We start from the raw sequence: 14,062 nt of genomic DNA, 5'->3' as shown, positions 1-14,062 counted from the left end.
TTCTAATGGAATGTTGTCTACTCCTGGGGCCTTGTTTCGACTCAGGTCTTTCAGTGCTCTGTCAAACTCTTCACACAGTATCATATCTCCCATTGCACTTCATCTACATCCTCTTCCATTTCCATAATATTGCCCTCAAGTACATCGCTCTTGTATAGACCCTCTATATACTCCTTCCACCTTTCTGCTTTCCCCTCTTTGCTTAGGACTGGGTTTCCTTCTGAGCTCTTGATATTCATAGAAGCGCCTCTCTTTTCTCCAAAGGTCTCTTTAATTTTCCTGTAGGCAGTATCTATCTTACCCCTAGTGAGATAAGCCTCTACATCCTTACATTTGTCCTCTAGCCATCCCTGCTTAGCCATTTTGCACTTCCTGTCAATCTCATTTTTGAGATGTTTGTATTCCTTTTTGCCTGCTTGATTTACTGGATTTTTATATCTTCTCCTTTCATCAATTAAATTCAATATTTCTTCTGTTACCCAAGGATTTCTACTAGCCCTTGTCTTTTTACCTACTTGATCCTCTGCTGCCTTCACTACTTCATCCCTCAGAGCTACCCATTCTTCACCTATTGTATTTCTTTCCCCCATTCCTGTCAATTGTTCCCTTATGCTCTCCCTGAAAGTCTGCACAACCTCTGGTTTAGTCAATTTATCCAGGTCCCATCTCCTTAAATTCCCACCTTTTTGCAGTTTCTTCAGTTTTAATCTACAGTTCATAACCAATAGATTGTGGTCAGAGTCCACATCTGCACCTGGGAATGTCTTACAATTTAAAACCTGGTTCCTAAATCTCTGTCTTTCCATTATATAATCTATGTGATACCTTCTAGTATCTGCAGGATTCTTCCATGTTTACAACATTTTTTTATGATTCTTGAACCAAGTGTTAGCAATGATTAAGTTATGTTCTGTGCAAAATTCTACCAGACGGCTTCCTCTTTCATTTCTTACCCCCAATCGATATTCACCTACTATGTTTCCTTCTTTCCCTTTTCCTACTCTCGAATTCCAGTCACCCATGACTATTAAATTTTCGTCTCCCTTCACTACCTGAATAATTTCTTTTATCTCATCATACAGTTCATCAATTTCTTCATCATCTGCAAAGCTAGTTGGCGTATAATCTTGTACTACTGTAGTAGGCATGGGCTTCATGTCTATCTTGGCCACAATAATGCATTCACTATGCTGTTTGTAGTAGCTGACCCGCACTCCTATTTTTTTTATTCATTATTAAACCTACTACTGCATTACTCCTATAGGTATAGGCCTGTGTATTCAGATACAGATATCTGCAAACAGACAGAATACGGCGCTGCAGTTGGCACCGTCTATATAAGACAACAAGTGTCTGGCACAGTTATTAGATCAGTTACTGCTGCTACAGTGGCAGGTTATCAAGATTTAAGCAATTTAGAACGTGGTGTTATAGTCGGTGCATGAGTGATGGGACACAACATTCCCGAGATAGCGATGAAGTGGAGAATTTCCCATAGAAACATTTCATGAGTGTACCATGAATATCAGGTATCTGGTAAAACATCAAACCCTCAACATCGCTGTGGCCAAAAAAGATCCTGCAAGAATGGGACCAACGATGAATGAAGAGAGTTGTTCAATGTGACAGAAGAGCAACCCTTCTTCAGATTGCTGCAGATTTCATTCCTGGGCCATCAACAAATGTCAGTGTGCAAATCATTCAACAAAACATCATCAATAAGGGCTTGATGACTGCATGACCTTGCCTGGGCCTTTCAGTACTGACACTGGACTGTTGATGACTGGAAACATGTTGCCTGGTCAGACGAGTCTCATTTCAAATTGTATTGAGCAGATGGGCATGTACTCTATGGAGATAACCTCATGAATCCATGGACCCTGCATGTCAACAGGGGACTGTTCAAGATAGTGGAGGCCCTGTAATGGTGTGGGGTGTGTGCAGTTGGGATGAAATGGGAGCCCTGATACGTCTATATACATCTCTGACAGGTGACCATGTATGTAAGCATCCTGTCTGATCACCTGCATCTGCTCATGTCCATTGTGCATTCCAACAGACTTGGGCAATTTCAGCAGGGCAGTGCAATGCCCCACACGTCTAGAATTGTTACAGAGTGGCTCGAAGAGCATTCTTCTGAGTTTAAGCACTTCCACTAGCCACCAAACTCCCCAGACATGAATATTATTGAGCATATCTGGGATACCTTGCAACATGCTGTTCGGAAGAGATCTCCATCCCCCACCCCCATGGTCTTACGGATTTATGAATAGTCCTGCAGGATTCATGGTGTTAATTCCCTACATGATATTAGCCAGGTATACCAGTTTCTTTGGCTCTTCAGTGTAGTTAAGATGGCTTGTGTTTGGGTGGATCAGTATTCAGATCCTTTACAATCAAACCACATATGTTTCCCACTATTTTAAGTCACTGTATACAAAAGACACAATGTCTTCTTGGGAAATGTTATGGTTTACTAAACTACCTCTATGCTGATGGACTTATTTAAACTCTATCATTCCTTGCTTCCTTTAGTTCTGTGTAATGTTCTGTAGCTGAGAATCTTATCCTTACTGAGTGTGTGGTATTCTTAAGTTTATTTTAACATTGACGCCTATACCATACTTCTGCTGATGTTAGCTATACCAGCAGAAAAATGATCATGTCATTTCACAAAAAAGATGAATGTGTTCCTTTTTAAAAGACAGTCAGTAAAGTGGGGAACCAACTGCCTCAATCCTCACTCTGCCTTCCTCCTCAAAGATTTTGGCATGCAAACATATTCCTGCTCCTTTAACAAAGAACATTTTAAATCCCTTTACCCAGTCTCTCTTTGTAGTTAAGCCTACATACTCACCATCTCCCTGTCATTATCCCTGTCTATATGTGTCTCTCTCCACCTTCTTTATCTCTCCTTGATTTACAGTATGTCTCAGTGCCACTGTCTTCTCACTAGTTCAAAATGCCACCTTTCTGTCTTTCTTTCTCCATGCCACCATCTCCAATGTACCTCAGCAGCTCAGAAGTTCTAGGGTCCAACTTACCTTTTCCCCTATACCCATATGTTAAAATTTCTGTCCAAAATGTACTCTCCCCTATACCTGTACGTTAAAGCACACAGGTTGGGAGGGCCCAGGTCCCACAAGCATACATATCAGGTGTAGAAGTATGAAACCAGAATTTCCTATAAATGGTGCTAGCCATCGGTGTAGGGCCCATGAAACCACACCTGCAATTTCATCTGCTTCTTGTAACAGCTGACGACGAATGTCAACATACAGTAACACAAAGTCAACATACAGTAATCCAAGGTCCATACATTGTTATCTGTTTCAAACACATAAACATGTTGAGTTTTGTGCCTACGAACAAGAGGATTTGTGGACAGATTGGTTTTCTGTTATCATTTGAAGAAAACTCCTGCAGAATTGCATTGAATGCCTGTAAAAACTTTTGGTGACCATGCTCTTGAGGAAACACAGTGTTTTGAGTGGTTCAAAAAATTCAAAAGTGGTGATTTTGATGTGAGAAGCGACGAGTGCAGGAAACCACCAAAAAAGTTTGAAGACAATGAATTGCAGGCCTCATGGGATGAAGATGATGCTCAAACTCAACAGGAACTTGCAAAACAATTGAATGTGATGCAGAGAGCCATTTCTCTTCAGTTGAAAGCTATGGGAATGGTGCGGAATGTGAGAAAGTGGGTTCCGCATGAACTGAATGAAAGATAGCAAGCAAATCGAAAGACCACTTGTGAAATTCTGTTTGTCAGATACAAAAGAAAGTTGTTTCTCGATTGAATAGTGATAGGTGATGAAAAATGGATATATTATGAGAATCCTAAGCGTCATAAATCATGGGCAAATCCAGGCAAACCATAAATGGAAAGAAGACAATGCTCTGTTTGGTGGGATCAGAAGGGTGTCATCTATTATGAACTGCTAAAACTTGGTGAAACCATTAACACTGATCACTACCAACAGCAAATGATCAATTGAAATGGAGCATTACTTGAAAAAGACTGGAATATGGAAAGAGGCAACACAAAGTCATATTGCTCTATGATAACGCCCCATCACACAGCAAAATGGGCCAGGGAAATGATCGAGGCATTCAATTGGGAAATACTACGGCATGCGGCCTATTCTCAAGACTTGGCTCCATATGATTATCATCTATTGGCATCACTGGGACACACTCTTGCTGAACAACACTTCAGTTCTTATGAAAATACACGGGAATGGCTCGCTGACTGGTTTGCTTCAAAAGAAGAACTGTTTTTTTGGTGTGGCATTCATAGCCAGCCAGAGAGGTGTGAGAAATGTATAAATAGCAATGGAGACTATTTTGGATAAAATATTGTTTATCAGTTTCAAACAACAGATGTGTAATTATTGCAACCAAATTCCGGTTTCATACTTTTACACTTGGTATGGTTTCCATTCATCTGTATTTTTCATTTTCACAGTCTCCTTTTTCTTTTGCTCCTGCTGCTTTTATCTCCAGCCATTTCTCTTTCACTGACACTTTATCCCTCCCATCATCACTGTCTCCTGTCTCTTTTCCTCCCACTGGGAGTATCTACTGTCTCTCCCACCATCACTCTGCTACTTTCTTTCAGCATAAAAAGCACAAATATGATCACATGCCAGAAGTTTTAGCAATTAAGGTAGAATGAGGATAGACACATCTCGTTCCCCACTCCTCTGTCAGTATCTTTTAAAAAGGAACATATTTACATTTTTTGTGCTCTGATAGGAACATTCTTTCACTGGTTTCCTTCATTTCCCTGCTACAGCTGGGTGTGCTGCACATGAGGAACGAATTCTCTATGTCAGTAACAATTTGACAGTTTATTTATATGCTTTGACACATTTGCATACCTTGGCACATAAATACAACAACAAATATTCATAATATTAGGTTAACACAAAATCATTTGCTTTACATTTTTTCTGGCATCTTTTCTCATCGATTGCAGTTTATCAAAAATGCTCAGCTTCTGATTTGTATCATAAAAGGATGAAATTTTTTTTAGAAATATTTTACTGAATGTGCAGCTTTTCCAGTTTTATGATTTTTGGCAGTTTTTAAAGTTATTTTCAGACATGTTAAGACCCTTTTTAGATCAATTTTTGTCACTCTAGAACCACGTTGGGCATACTTGTATTGACCTGAAGTGCCCATTATACATAGAGCGTGTCATAAAGTTTTATTGTTGAAAAAATGCTTTTGATGACCCTTTCCATATGTTCACTACGTCATTTAGAACTGCTTTTACACCTCAGACCTGTAATTACATGCATATTTTATGTGCGTAAGTTTGGTAAATTTGAACCTCAGGGTCTCAGTAACAGATAATGATATCAAAAAAAGCTTCACAGTTTCCTGAGAACATCATCTTAAGGACGTCTGGTAAAATTTGTATGGTTTTCCACAGATAGAATTTATAGAAGCGGCCATCCCCACAATAGATATTTTTGTGCTCAAAAACCATTTTTTTTGGGATTTTCTCACGAACAGCTGAAGAACAAATGCTACTTTTATAAGCCACCTAAGCTCAATCCTAGATCACACTTGCTGCAAAAGCACCAACCAATTTGCTCAATTTGTGTGGTTTGGAGGAAGTGTGTAATGTTTAAATTTTGACCCTGCACTGTAGGATAGCTACAATATTCCCTATTCTTCCAATAGGTATACATACGGGTGCAAGGCCAAAGACCATCCAAAACCCTTGATTCCTTATCTCTGTCATCAATAGAACCCAAGAGATGGCCCCTTGGAAAATTGCATTTTCATGCACGGCTTTTTGGAACATATTAGTAATGTGCACAGTTGCGCCTCTAACATTTGTTTTTGTAACTTGATTGTTCACTCTGTTAAGTATTAAATTAAAAAGTCAAATGTTTTAAGATTCAGGTCTTATTGCGTGTCCTTATTTTTCTCTCATTTTTCACAGTCGTCTCTTTTTGACAAAAGTTTGTATATTTGAAAAGTATCCCATACTGAAAAGCTGGTTCACAAAAGGCAATAGCATCACCATATCTAGTTGAACACTTCTTAGCTGTTGGTAAAACAATGTTGTGGTCCTGCTTTAGTCAAAGTGTGTGATACTTCAAATATGTAGCTGACTAGTGTGCATTGCTGCAACGTGCTCTTGTAAAATTTAAGTGTTTATTTGGTAGTAAAGCAGTATAAGAATTCATTCAGATGTATGCTGATGTCTCATTATGTACCCAGGTACCATCTTATGGCATGGATATTTCATGCTTAAATCACCATAAAAAGTTCAGAATAGAACTCATAATGTTGTCAATGAACATTCGTACTTTCTCTTACAGAATAACTTTCTGTGGTATAACAATGAAGAATTATGTGGAAGCAAATATATCACACAAATCTCATACCACAGTGAAATATGCCATGAAAATGCTAAGTTCCTCATCAGAAACCATAATATTTATGTTCCTTGGAGTTGCAACAGTGAATGATAATCACAATTGGAACACATGGTTTGTGGTTTTAACAGTTGCTTTTTGCTCTGTCTACCGCACTATTGGTGTTATACTGTTGACGGCTATTGCAAACCACTTCCGGCTCCACCAACTTACACGTGTTGACAAATTTGTAATGTCATATGGTGGACTGCGAGGGGCTGTAGCATTTGCCCTGGTCTTACTCATTGATCGCAAGCATGTTCCACTCCAACCTATGTTTGTTACAACAACTATTGCTGTCATATACTTCACTGTATTCATTCAGGTGAGTGAAAGAGTTTAATAATAAGAGTTTTAGGTTAAGTGCCTGAATTACCAGTGTCCAGTTAGAAACAAATTACCGAGGTCAGTGATTTTCTGCTACTTATTTGCTAGAAAATGAAAGGAATAAAATTTATGAAATAGAAATTCACACATTTTTCAAATATATTTCATTGTATTATTTTAACTGATATTTAACAGTTACTAGTACCAAACTAAAATTTTAATTTCAAGTCAATTATTTATCCTGGATTTCTTTCATGATGAAATTTTTGATTTTCAGAAGTAAAGTATCCATTACACAGGGTATCCGAAAAGTCTTTCCCTGATTACATAAATTGATAACTCAGGCTAGAAGTAAGATACAAATATGAAACTGGTGTCTAATTGTTTACAAACTATCAAAGTTTTTTCACACATCAGTAAACTTCCACATGAGCACCCTTGGTAGCATGTAGCCCATCTAGGCGATATTCAATTTCCATCCACACATTAGCCAACATCACTGGAGGGATTGATTCAACGATTGTAGTTATCCGATGCCACAGGTTTTCATGATCTGGTACACGTGTTCGGTAGACCTCGTCCTTGACATAACCCCATAAAAAGAAGTCTAATGGGGCTATGTCAGGAGAGCGTGGAGGCCAAAGCGTTGGCCCATCACAACCAATCCATCACCCAGAAAAGGTCATATTGAGATAGGCACGGACGTCCAAATCCCAATGAGGCGGTGCACTGTCGTCTTGCTGAAACAAGACATCGGGGTGATACTGAAGCAGCTGAGGAACAGCATACAGTTGCAACATGTCCAGATACACTGCAGATGTGATGGTAGACTCAGCGAAGAAGAATGGCCCGATAAGTCAATCGTGCAATAGCGCGCACCAAACATTCACCTTTGGACTGCCTCTGGTGCACTCCATGACCTCACCAGGTGGTTGTGAACCCCAAATGCGCACATTATGGCGATTCACTACTCCACTGACGAAAAAGGTCAATTCATCGGAAAAGATAATTCATCTGAGATAACCATCATCATCCTCAATACATGATAGCATTTCGACTGCAAAGTCATATTGACGTGTACTGTCATTGGGCAACAATCCCTGAACGATTTGCACTTTGTATGCACAAAACAATAAACTTCTGTGTAAAATGTCATGGAGAGAGCTTTTTGGCATCTGTAATTCACATGAGGCCCTGCACACCGATTTCTTCGGACTTCGCAGAAAAGACTGCCTTACAGCTTCCACCCTGTCTGCTGAGGTTCTTGGGCGACCATACCTCGGAAGGTCAGCAAACGGTCCTGTGTTCTTGAACTTCTCATACCAGGCTTTAATGCTCTTGACATCAGGTGGATTCCTTCCAAATGTTGTCTGGAAGTGTCTCTGCACTGTGTTTTGTGACTGTGTCTCATGGTACCACAGGACACACTGTGCCTTCTCCTGATTGGTTAACATGGCTTCTTGGGCACTGCACCTCATCCACTACTTACGTACTGCGAAACTAAAACAGAAAAAAAAACTTTGATAGTTGTAAACAATTCGACACAAGTTTCATATTTGTACCTTACTTCTAGCCTGAGTTATCAATTTATGTAATCAGGGAAAGTCTTTTCGGACACCCTGTATAACATTTCTTTGTTACTGAATAGGTAGTCATGGTATTTGAATGTTTGTGAGTCATTTATTTTGTTGATGAAACAGTAATATAAAAGTACATGTCAAAAAACTGTTTATATGAATGTAGAAATTAATAACAACAGTGAAATTTCATTAATTATAGATAAATAATGGTGCAGGGACAGAGTATTAGCCACAGTACAGCTTCGGCCGTGTGAAATTTTGGGACCAGGCATTAAGTGAAATTGAAATTAAATTGTGAAGTGATTTGATGGTAATATTCATACTTTTCATTTTGAAAATAAAAGCTAGCTGATGTTGTTCACTGACTTCATGAGTAACATGTCTAAAGATTTTTGTAATTATGTTTTATTTTATAATTATACGTAGGTTGGAACTTAAATAGTGGTAACACTGCTGTGGAGACACTATGCAATGGTATCTACTACTGTTGCTGATAGCACACATTGTTGACATACCTACCTTACCTCTGAGCAAATGGACTCGCCCATCCCACGTCACCAGTGTGGGCGCAATCGAGGGAAACACAGTCACTTGTGAGCGAGTGGTCTAACGTAACGGTGTCACTATGTTTTCAAAACGGGAACAGTGGAGTTGGATCAAGATTGAGTGTGCCAGAGGTCATACTGCATGACAGTGGCATCAAGGTCTTCAAGAGGCATGTGGGGAACTGGCATTGCCGTATAGAACAGTGGCACATTTTGTAAAAGCCTTCATCAAAGGCCAGCAAACTGTGGCAGATATGCACCGAGCAGGTCATCGTAGCATCTCTGAAGAAGTGCATGCTGTTGCCGTGTTAGTGCACAGTGAGCAATGCCATACAATTCGTGACCTCACCCATGAAACCGGATTAGCGCATACGACTGTATTTTGCATCGTGAAGGAACGCCTGGTCATGCGAAAAATTGCAGCGCTATGGGTTCCGCATGACTTGACAGAAATGCAGAAATGGCTGTTACAACGCTGCTCAGATGCACTTGGAGCACTATGAGGATGAAGGAAAAGCTTTCTTATGCCATATTGTAACACTGGATCAGACATGGGCCACATCATATGAGCCATAGCTGAAATGCCAATCCAATGAATGGCATCATTATTGGTCGTCGCGAAAGTCAAAAGTGCGTCAGAGCCCAAGTATAGTGAAAGTTATGGTGATTCTCATGTATGACTGTGATGGTGTTACCCTAACGCATTATGTTACTCCACAGCAGACTGTCAATGCACTGTATTACTGTTTGTTTTTGGAGCATCGCCTGCGACCAGCTTTGCGAAAAAAGAGGTGACACTTTCTGCGCAACCCACCCACCACTTTGCACGACAATGCGTGGGCGCATACAGTGCAAGCTGTGGCTGCTCTGTTTGGTTGATGGGACTGGGAAGTACTGTACTATCCACCATATTCCCTGGACTTAAGTCCTTGTGACTTTGATTTGATTCCGAAGATGAAGGAACCACTTTGTGGCATTTGCTTCAGAACTGTTCCGGAGATTCGACGGGCTGTAGACCACTCCACTTGCAAATCAACAGAACAGGCTCTGCTAATGGTATTGTACCCCTTCCACATCGCTGGCAACAGGTTCTACACAACGCTGGTGACTACTTTGAAGGACAGTAACAGGAGCAAACATGTAACTCTTTTTTATCAGCTGTGAAGAACTAGTTGCCATTATTTAAGTTCCAATCCTTGTAATTGGAACATAATGAAGCACTTTTGGAGCACAAAATTATTTTAATAATAAGTTGCTGAAGCTATTTTTACTTGGGAATGGGTGTTCACAAATCAGTTACTGAGATTTTATCTTTATTATCTGCAATATTAAAATTAATTATCATGTTTATGTATTTCACAGGGTATAACAATCAAACCTCTAGTTAGGATATTAAATGTGAAACGAGCAGAAAAGAGGAAACCCACAATGAATGAAAGGATACATGAAAGAGTAAGTACGGCAATGTACCATTATGTATTGTATCATTACTGAAGTAGTACAACAGCAGGAATATTGAAAACCATTGTAAATAGCAGGAACAGTAGGTCCAACTATATGATATGAGCGTTTCACAACTAATCGGAGCTATACTATTAAATTTTGGATGAGTGAATAGATTGATATAGTGTGTGGTGGGAATTTATGTGGCAGATTTTATATTCAGAAGAATTGTAAGAATATGTCCTTAGAGAATATAATGCAATACTAGGCCAATTTGATATGCTGAACAGTAAACATATTGATGTTAGTCCATGCTATACAATACTAATGTGATATAAAAGAATCATTAATAATGTGCTCCTCTTAGAAAGACAAAATTTGATAAAGAGTCACTACTGAAAATTAGTGTTAACTATTACGAGTTAGTATGAAGCTTTTCAGATGTAAATTTGCTTTTCTACAGAGTAACTGTAACATGATTGAAAAGAATACAGAAACTAATGTTAGTTTTAGAGAATTTTTCACAAGCCCAGAAATGGCAAAAGTCTTGATAGACTACTAACTACCTAAATCCATTTCTCTTTGTAATACCCCTACTTTTTAAAGATTTACCCTTATGCTGGAGTTAAGAGTTTTGGATTATTTCCTTGATGCTGCCAGTGTAGGGGCTGTGGTAGAAACTTATCACTTGTATGTTGTCATCAACAGTGAATGTTCATTAGAGACAAGGGTATTATCAGGAGTGCCCCATGTAAGTGTTATAAAAAAAGCACTCCGTCATCAGGCCACAAGTGGCCCATCGGGACCATCCGACTGCCGTGTCATCCTCAGATGAGGATGCGGATAGGAGGGGCGTGTGGTCAGCACACCGCTCTCCCGGATGTAAGTGTTATAGGACTGCTCTTAGTCTCTATATGCCTAAATGGTCTAACAGGTAGTGTCGGCAGCAATCTGTGCCTCTTTACTGATGATACTGCAGTGTATGTGATTGTATCAACACTGAGTGACTTAGACAAAATTTTAGTTGGCATTACGAATGGCAGATTGCCCTAAATTTGGAAAAATGTAAGTTAATGCTGATGGGTAGGGAAAACGATCTCATAATGTTTGAATACAGCTTTAGTAGTGTAGTGTTTAACACAACCACATTGACTAAATATCTAGGCCAAACATTGCAAAATGATATGAAATGGAATGAGCGGAAGTAGGGAAGGTGAATGGTTGACTCAGCCTATTGGAAGAATTTTAGGAAAGTGTGGTTCATCTATAAAGGAGACTGCACGTAGAACACTAGTGTGACCCATTCTTGACTACTACTAGAGTTTCCAGAATGAAATTTTCACTCTGCAGCAGAGTGTGCACTGATATGAAACTTCCTGGTAGATTAAAACTGTGTCCTGGGTCGAGACTTGAACTCAGGAAGTACTTGGAAGATAGGAGACGAAGTACTGGTGGAATTAAAACTCTGAGGATGGCGTGTGAGCTGTGCTTGGGTAACTCAGTTGGTAGAGCACTTGCCCGCGAAAGGCAAAGGTCCCGAGTTCGATACTACTAGGGTGTTTGGGATCTCCACCAGGTTGTATTAAAGGAAGACATTGAATATTTCAGGGGCTGACTCTAGATTTATCACCAGTAAGTTTGATCAACATGCAAGTATTATGGAGTTGCCCTTGGAGATACTCAAATGGGAATTCCTGGAGGGAAGGTGACACTTTTTTCATAGAACACACTTGAGTAAATCCAGAGAACTGGCATTTACAGCTGGCTGCAGAGCAATTCCACTGCCACCAAAGTACATTTTATGTAAGGACCATGAAGATAGGATAAGAGAAATTAGGCCTTATAGGGACGCATATAGATAATCATTTTTCCCTCACTTTATTTGAGAGTGGAACTGGAAAAGAAAGGACTAGTAATGATACAAGGTACTCTCCACCACACACTGTTTGGTGACTTTTAGTGCATGTATGTAGATTTAGATGAACTGTAATTGATATATCAGCCCTCCTGCAACTGAATTGTGTTTATTAACAGAATAAGTTCCAGAAAGTGTCCATTTCACCTTGAGCTGTATACACACTTTTATGTCATACTTTTATCTAAATTCAATTCATATAAAAGTATCTGGGTGCTTGTTCCACTAGTAAAGTAACATTATAGGTATTGGGAAAGGCAGTTGGTATATACACTGTTCAGTCACATTAATTTGACCACCTGTCGAAAGCCTGAATAACCACATTGTGCAGTGTGGACTGCTGCAGAAAGTGCAGGAGGAGAGTCAGTGAAGTTTTGGAAGATACTGAGAGGGATATGGAGCCATGCCAACTCCAGTGCTGTGGCCAGCTGCTCTAGGTTTCTCAGTTGATGATCCGTGGTGCAAATGCCCTGACTGAGGTGGTCTCACAAATTCTTAATTGAGTTTAAATCCAGGAAGTTGGTGGCCAGAGGAGTATGGTAAACTCATCCTGGTGCTCTTCGAACCATGCGTGTACACTGTGAGGTGTGTGACATGTTGCATTATCCTAATACGTACTTGTATTGATCCATTGTGCCTTTCAGAAAGATGAGATCACCCAGGGAATCCCCTTCAGCCTGGAGCCTTCTGATGATTGTCGCAGGGTGTTTGTTTTCCACTGTTTATGCCATACATGCCAACAGCCGTCTGTCTGATGGAGTATAAAATGATTCCCCTGAAAAGGCCACCTGTTGCAACTCAGTAGAGGTCCTGTTATGGTATTGGTGTACAAATTCCAGCCTTCATCACCAATGAACAGCAGTCAGCATGAGTACCTGAACCAGTTGCGTGCTGCAGAGGTGTATACGCAGCATTTTTCACTGTACAGTAATTGAGGAGATGCTGTTGGTAACCCTGTGAGTCATCTGAGTGGTTAATTGCTCAGCAGTTGCATGTCTGTCCACCCATACACTTCTGCACAGCTGTCATTCACCCCTGTCCTCTGTCGCCCATGGTGCACCACAGCTGCCTCACCACCAGTTTTGTATAGCACCATTTTATCATGCACAATATACTTTAACTACAGTGGCATGTGTACAGATTACAGGCTTAGCTATTTTGGAAATGCTTCCAAACTCATCCCAAAAGTGGATGAAAAAACCCTTTTGGTCATCAGATAAATCACTCCATTTCTGCATTATGATAATGACTGTATTATTTTCCACATCCTCCAACACATTTTATATACCCTCAACTGTTAGTGCTGCCACCTGTCATCTGTGAATGGTTGTTGCAAGTTGACTTCAAACTTTTCTGAAATGTGTGATTTGTAAAACATGATGCCTAGTTAGTTATGGAGTGAGCACCCATCTACTTGTAAGCAGTTTTGTTGCATGTTTTGATAAATGTCTAATGCATTAGTCCATATATGCTTGAAGATAGAAAGAACACATTTTGAAACTGTTTGTATTAATAAAGAAATTTGAGTTATGGCACAAGTTGTGTATTGTTAATACATTCCAAATCTTACCATTTTTCACTTATTTAATTGCAGTCTCAGGTCACAGGATGATACACTAGCAGCTAATAATTTAACTTTCACTTCCATTATGATTAATGTACAGTTGTTTTCTGAAACTACCATACTGTAAAAATGCACAATAACTGTATCCAGTATTATTTGTAATATCACAACTGCAGCCATAATAACATTTTTATGGGGAACAAAATTTCTCACGTTTTATGTTTTCTTTGGTGTTATCATGATGTTCAACA

The 14,062-nt window shown here is 39.6% G+C and overlaps 1 protein-coding gene across 1 annotated transcript in view; it reads left to right on the top strand.

The window, feature by feature from the left end:
- Positions 1 to 14,062, top strand: part of LOC124606406 (sodium/hydrogen exchanger 3) — a 600,846-nt gene that overhangs the window by 467,895 nt on the left and 118,889 nt on the right. The window contains exons 4-5 of the mRNA XM_047138386.1: positions 6,342 to 6,762; positions 10,252 to 10,341. Coding sequence (XP_046994342.1) covers positions 6,342 to 6,762; positions 10,252 to 10,341 — 511 coding nt within the window. The remainder of the gene's footprint in view (positions 1 to 6,341; positions 6,763 to 10,251; positions 10,342 to 14,062) is intronic.

This window comes from Schistocerca americana, chromosome 3, assembly GCF_021461395.2.
Source record: "Schistocerca americana isolate TAMUIC-IGC-003095 chromosome 3, iqSchAmer2.1, whole genome shotgun sequence".
NCBI lineage: Eukaryota > Metazoa > Arthropoda > Insecta > Orthoptera > Acrididae > Schistocerca > Schistocerca americana.
This window is presented reverse-complemented; position numbering and strand designations above follow the sequence as displayed.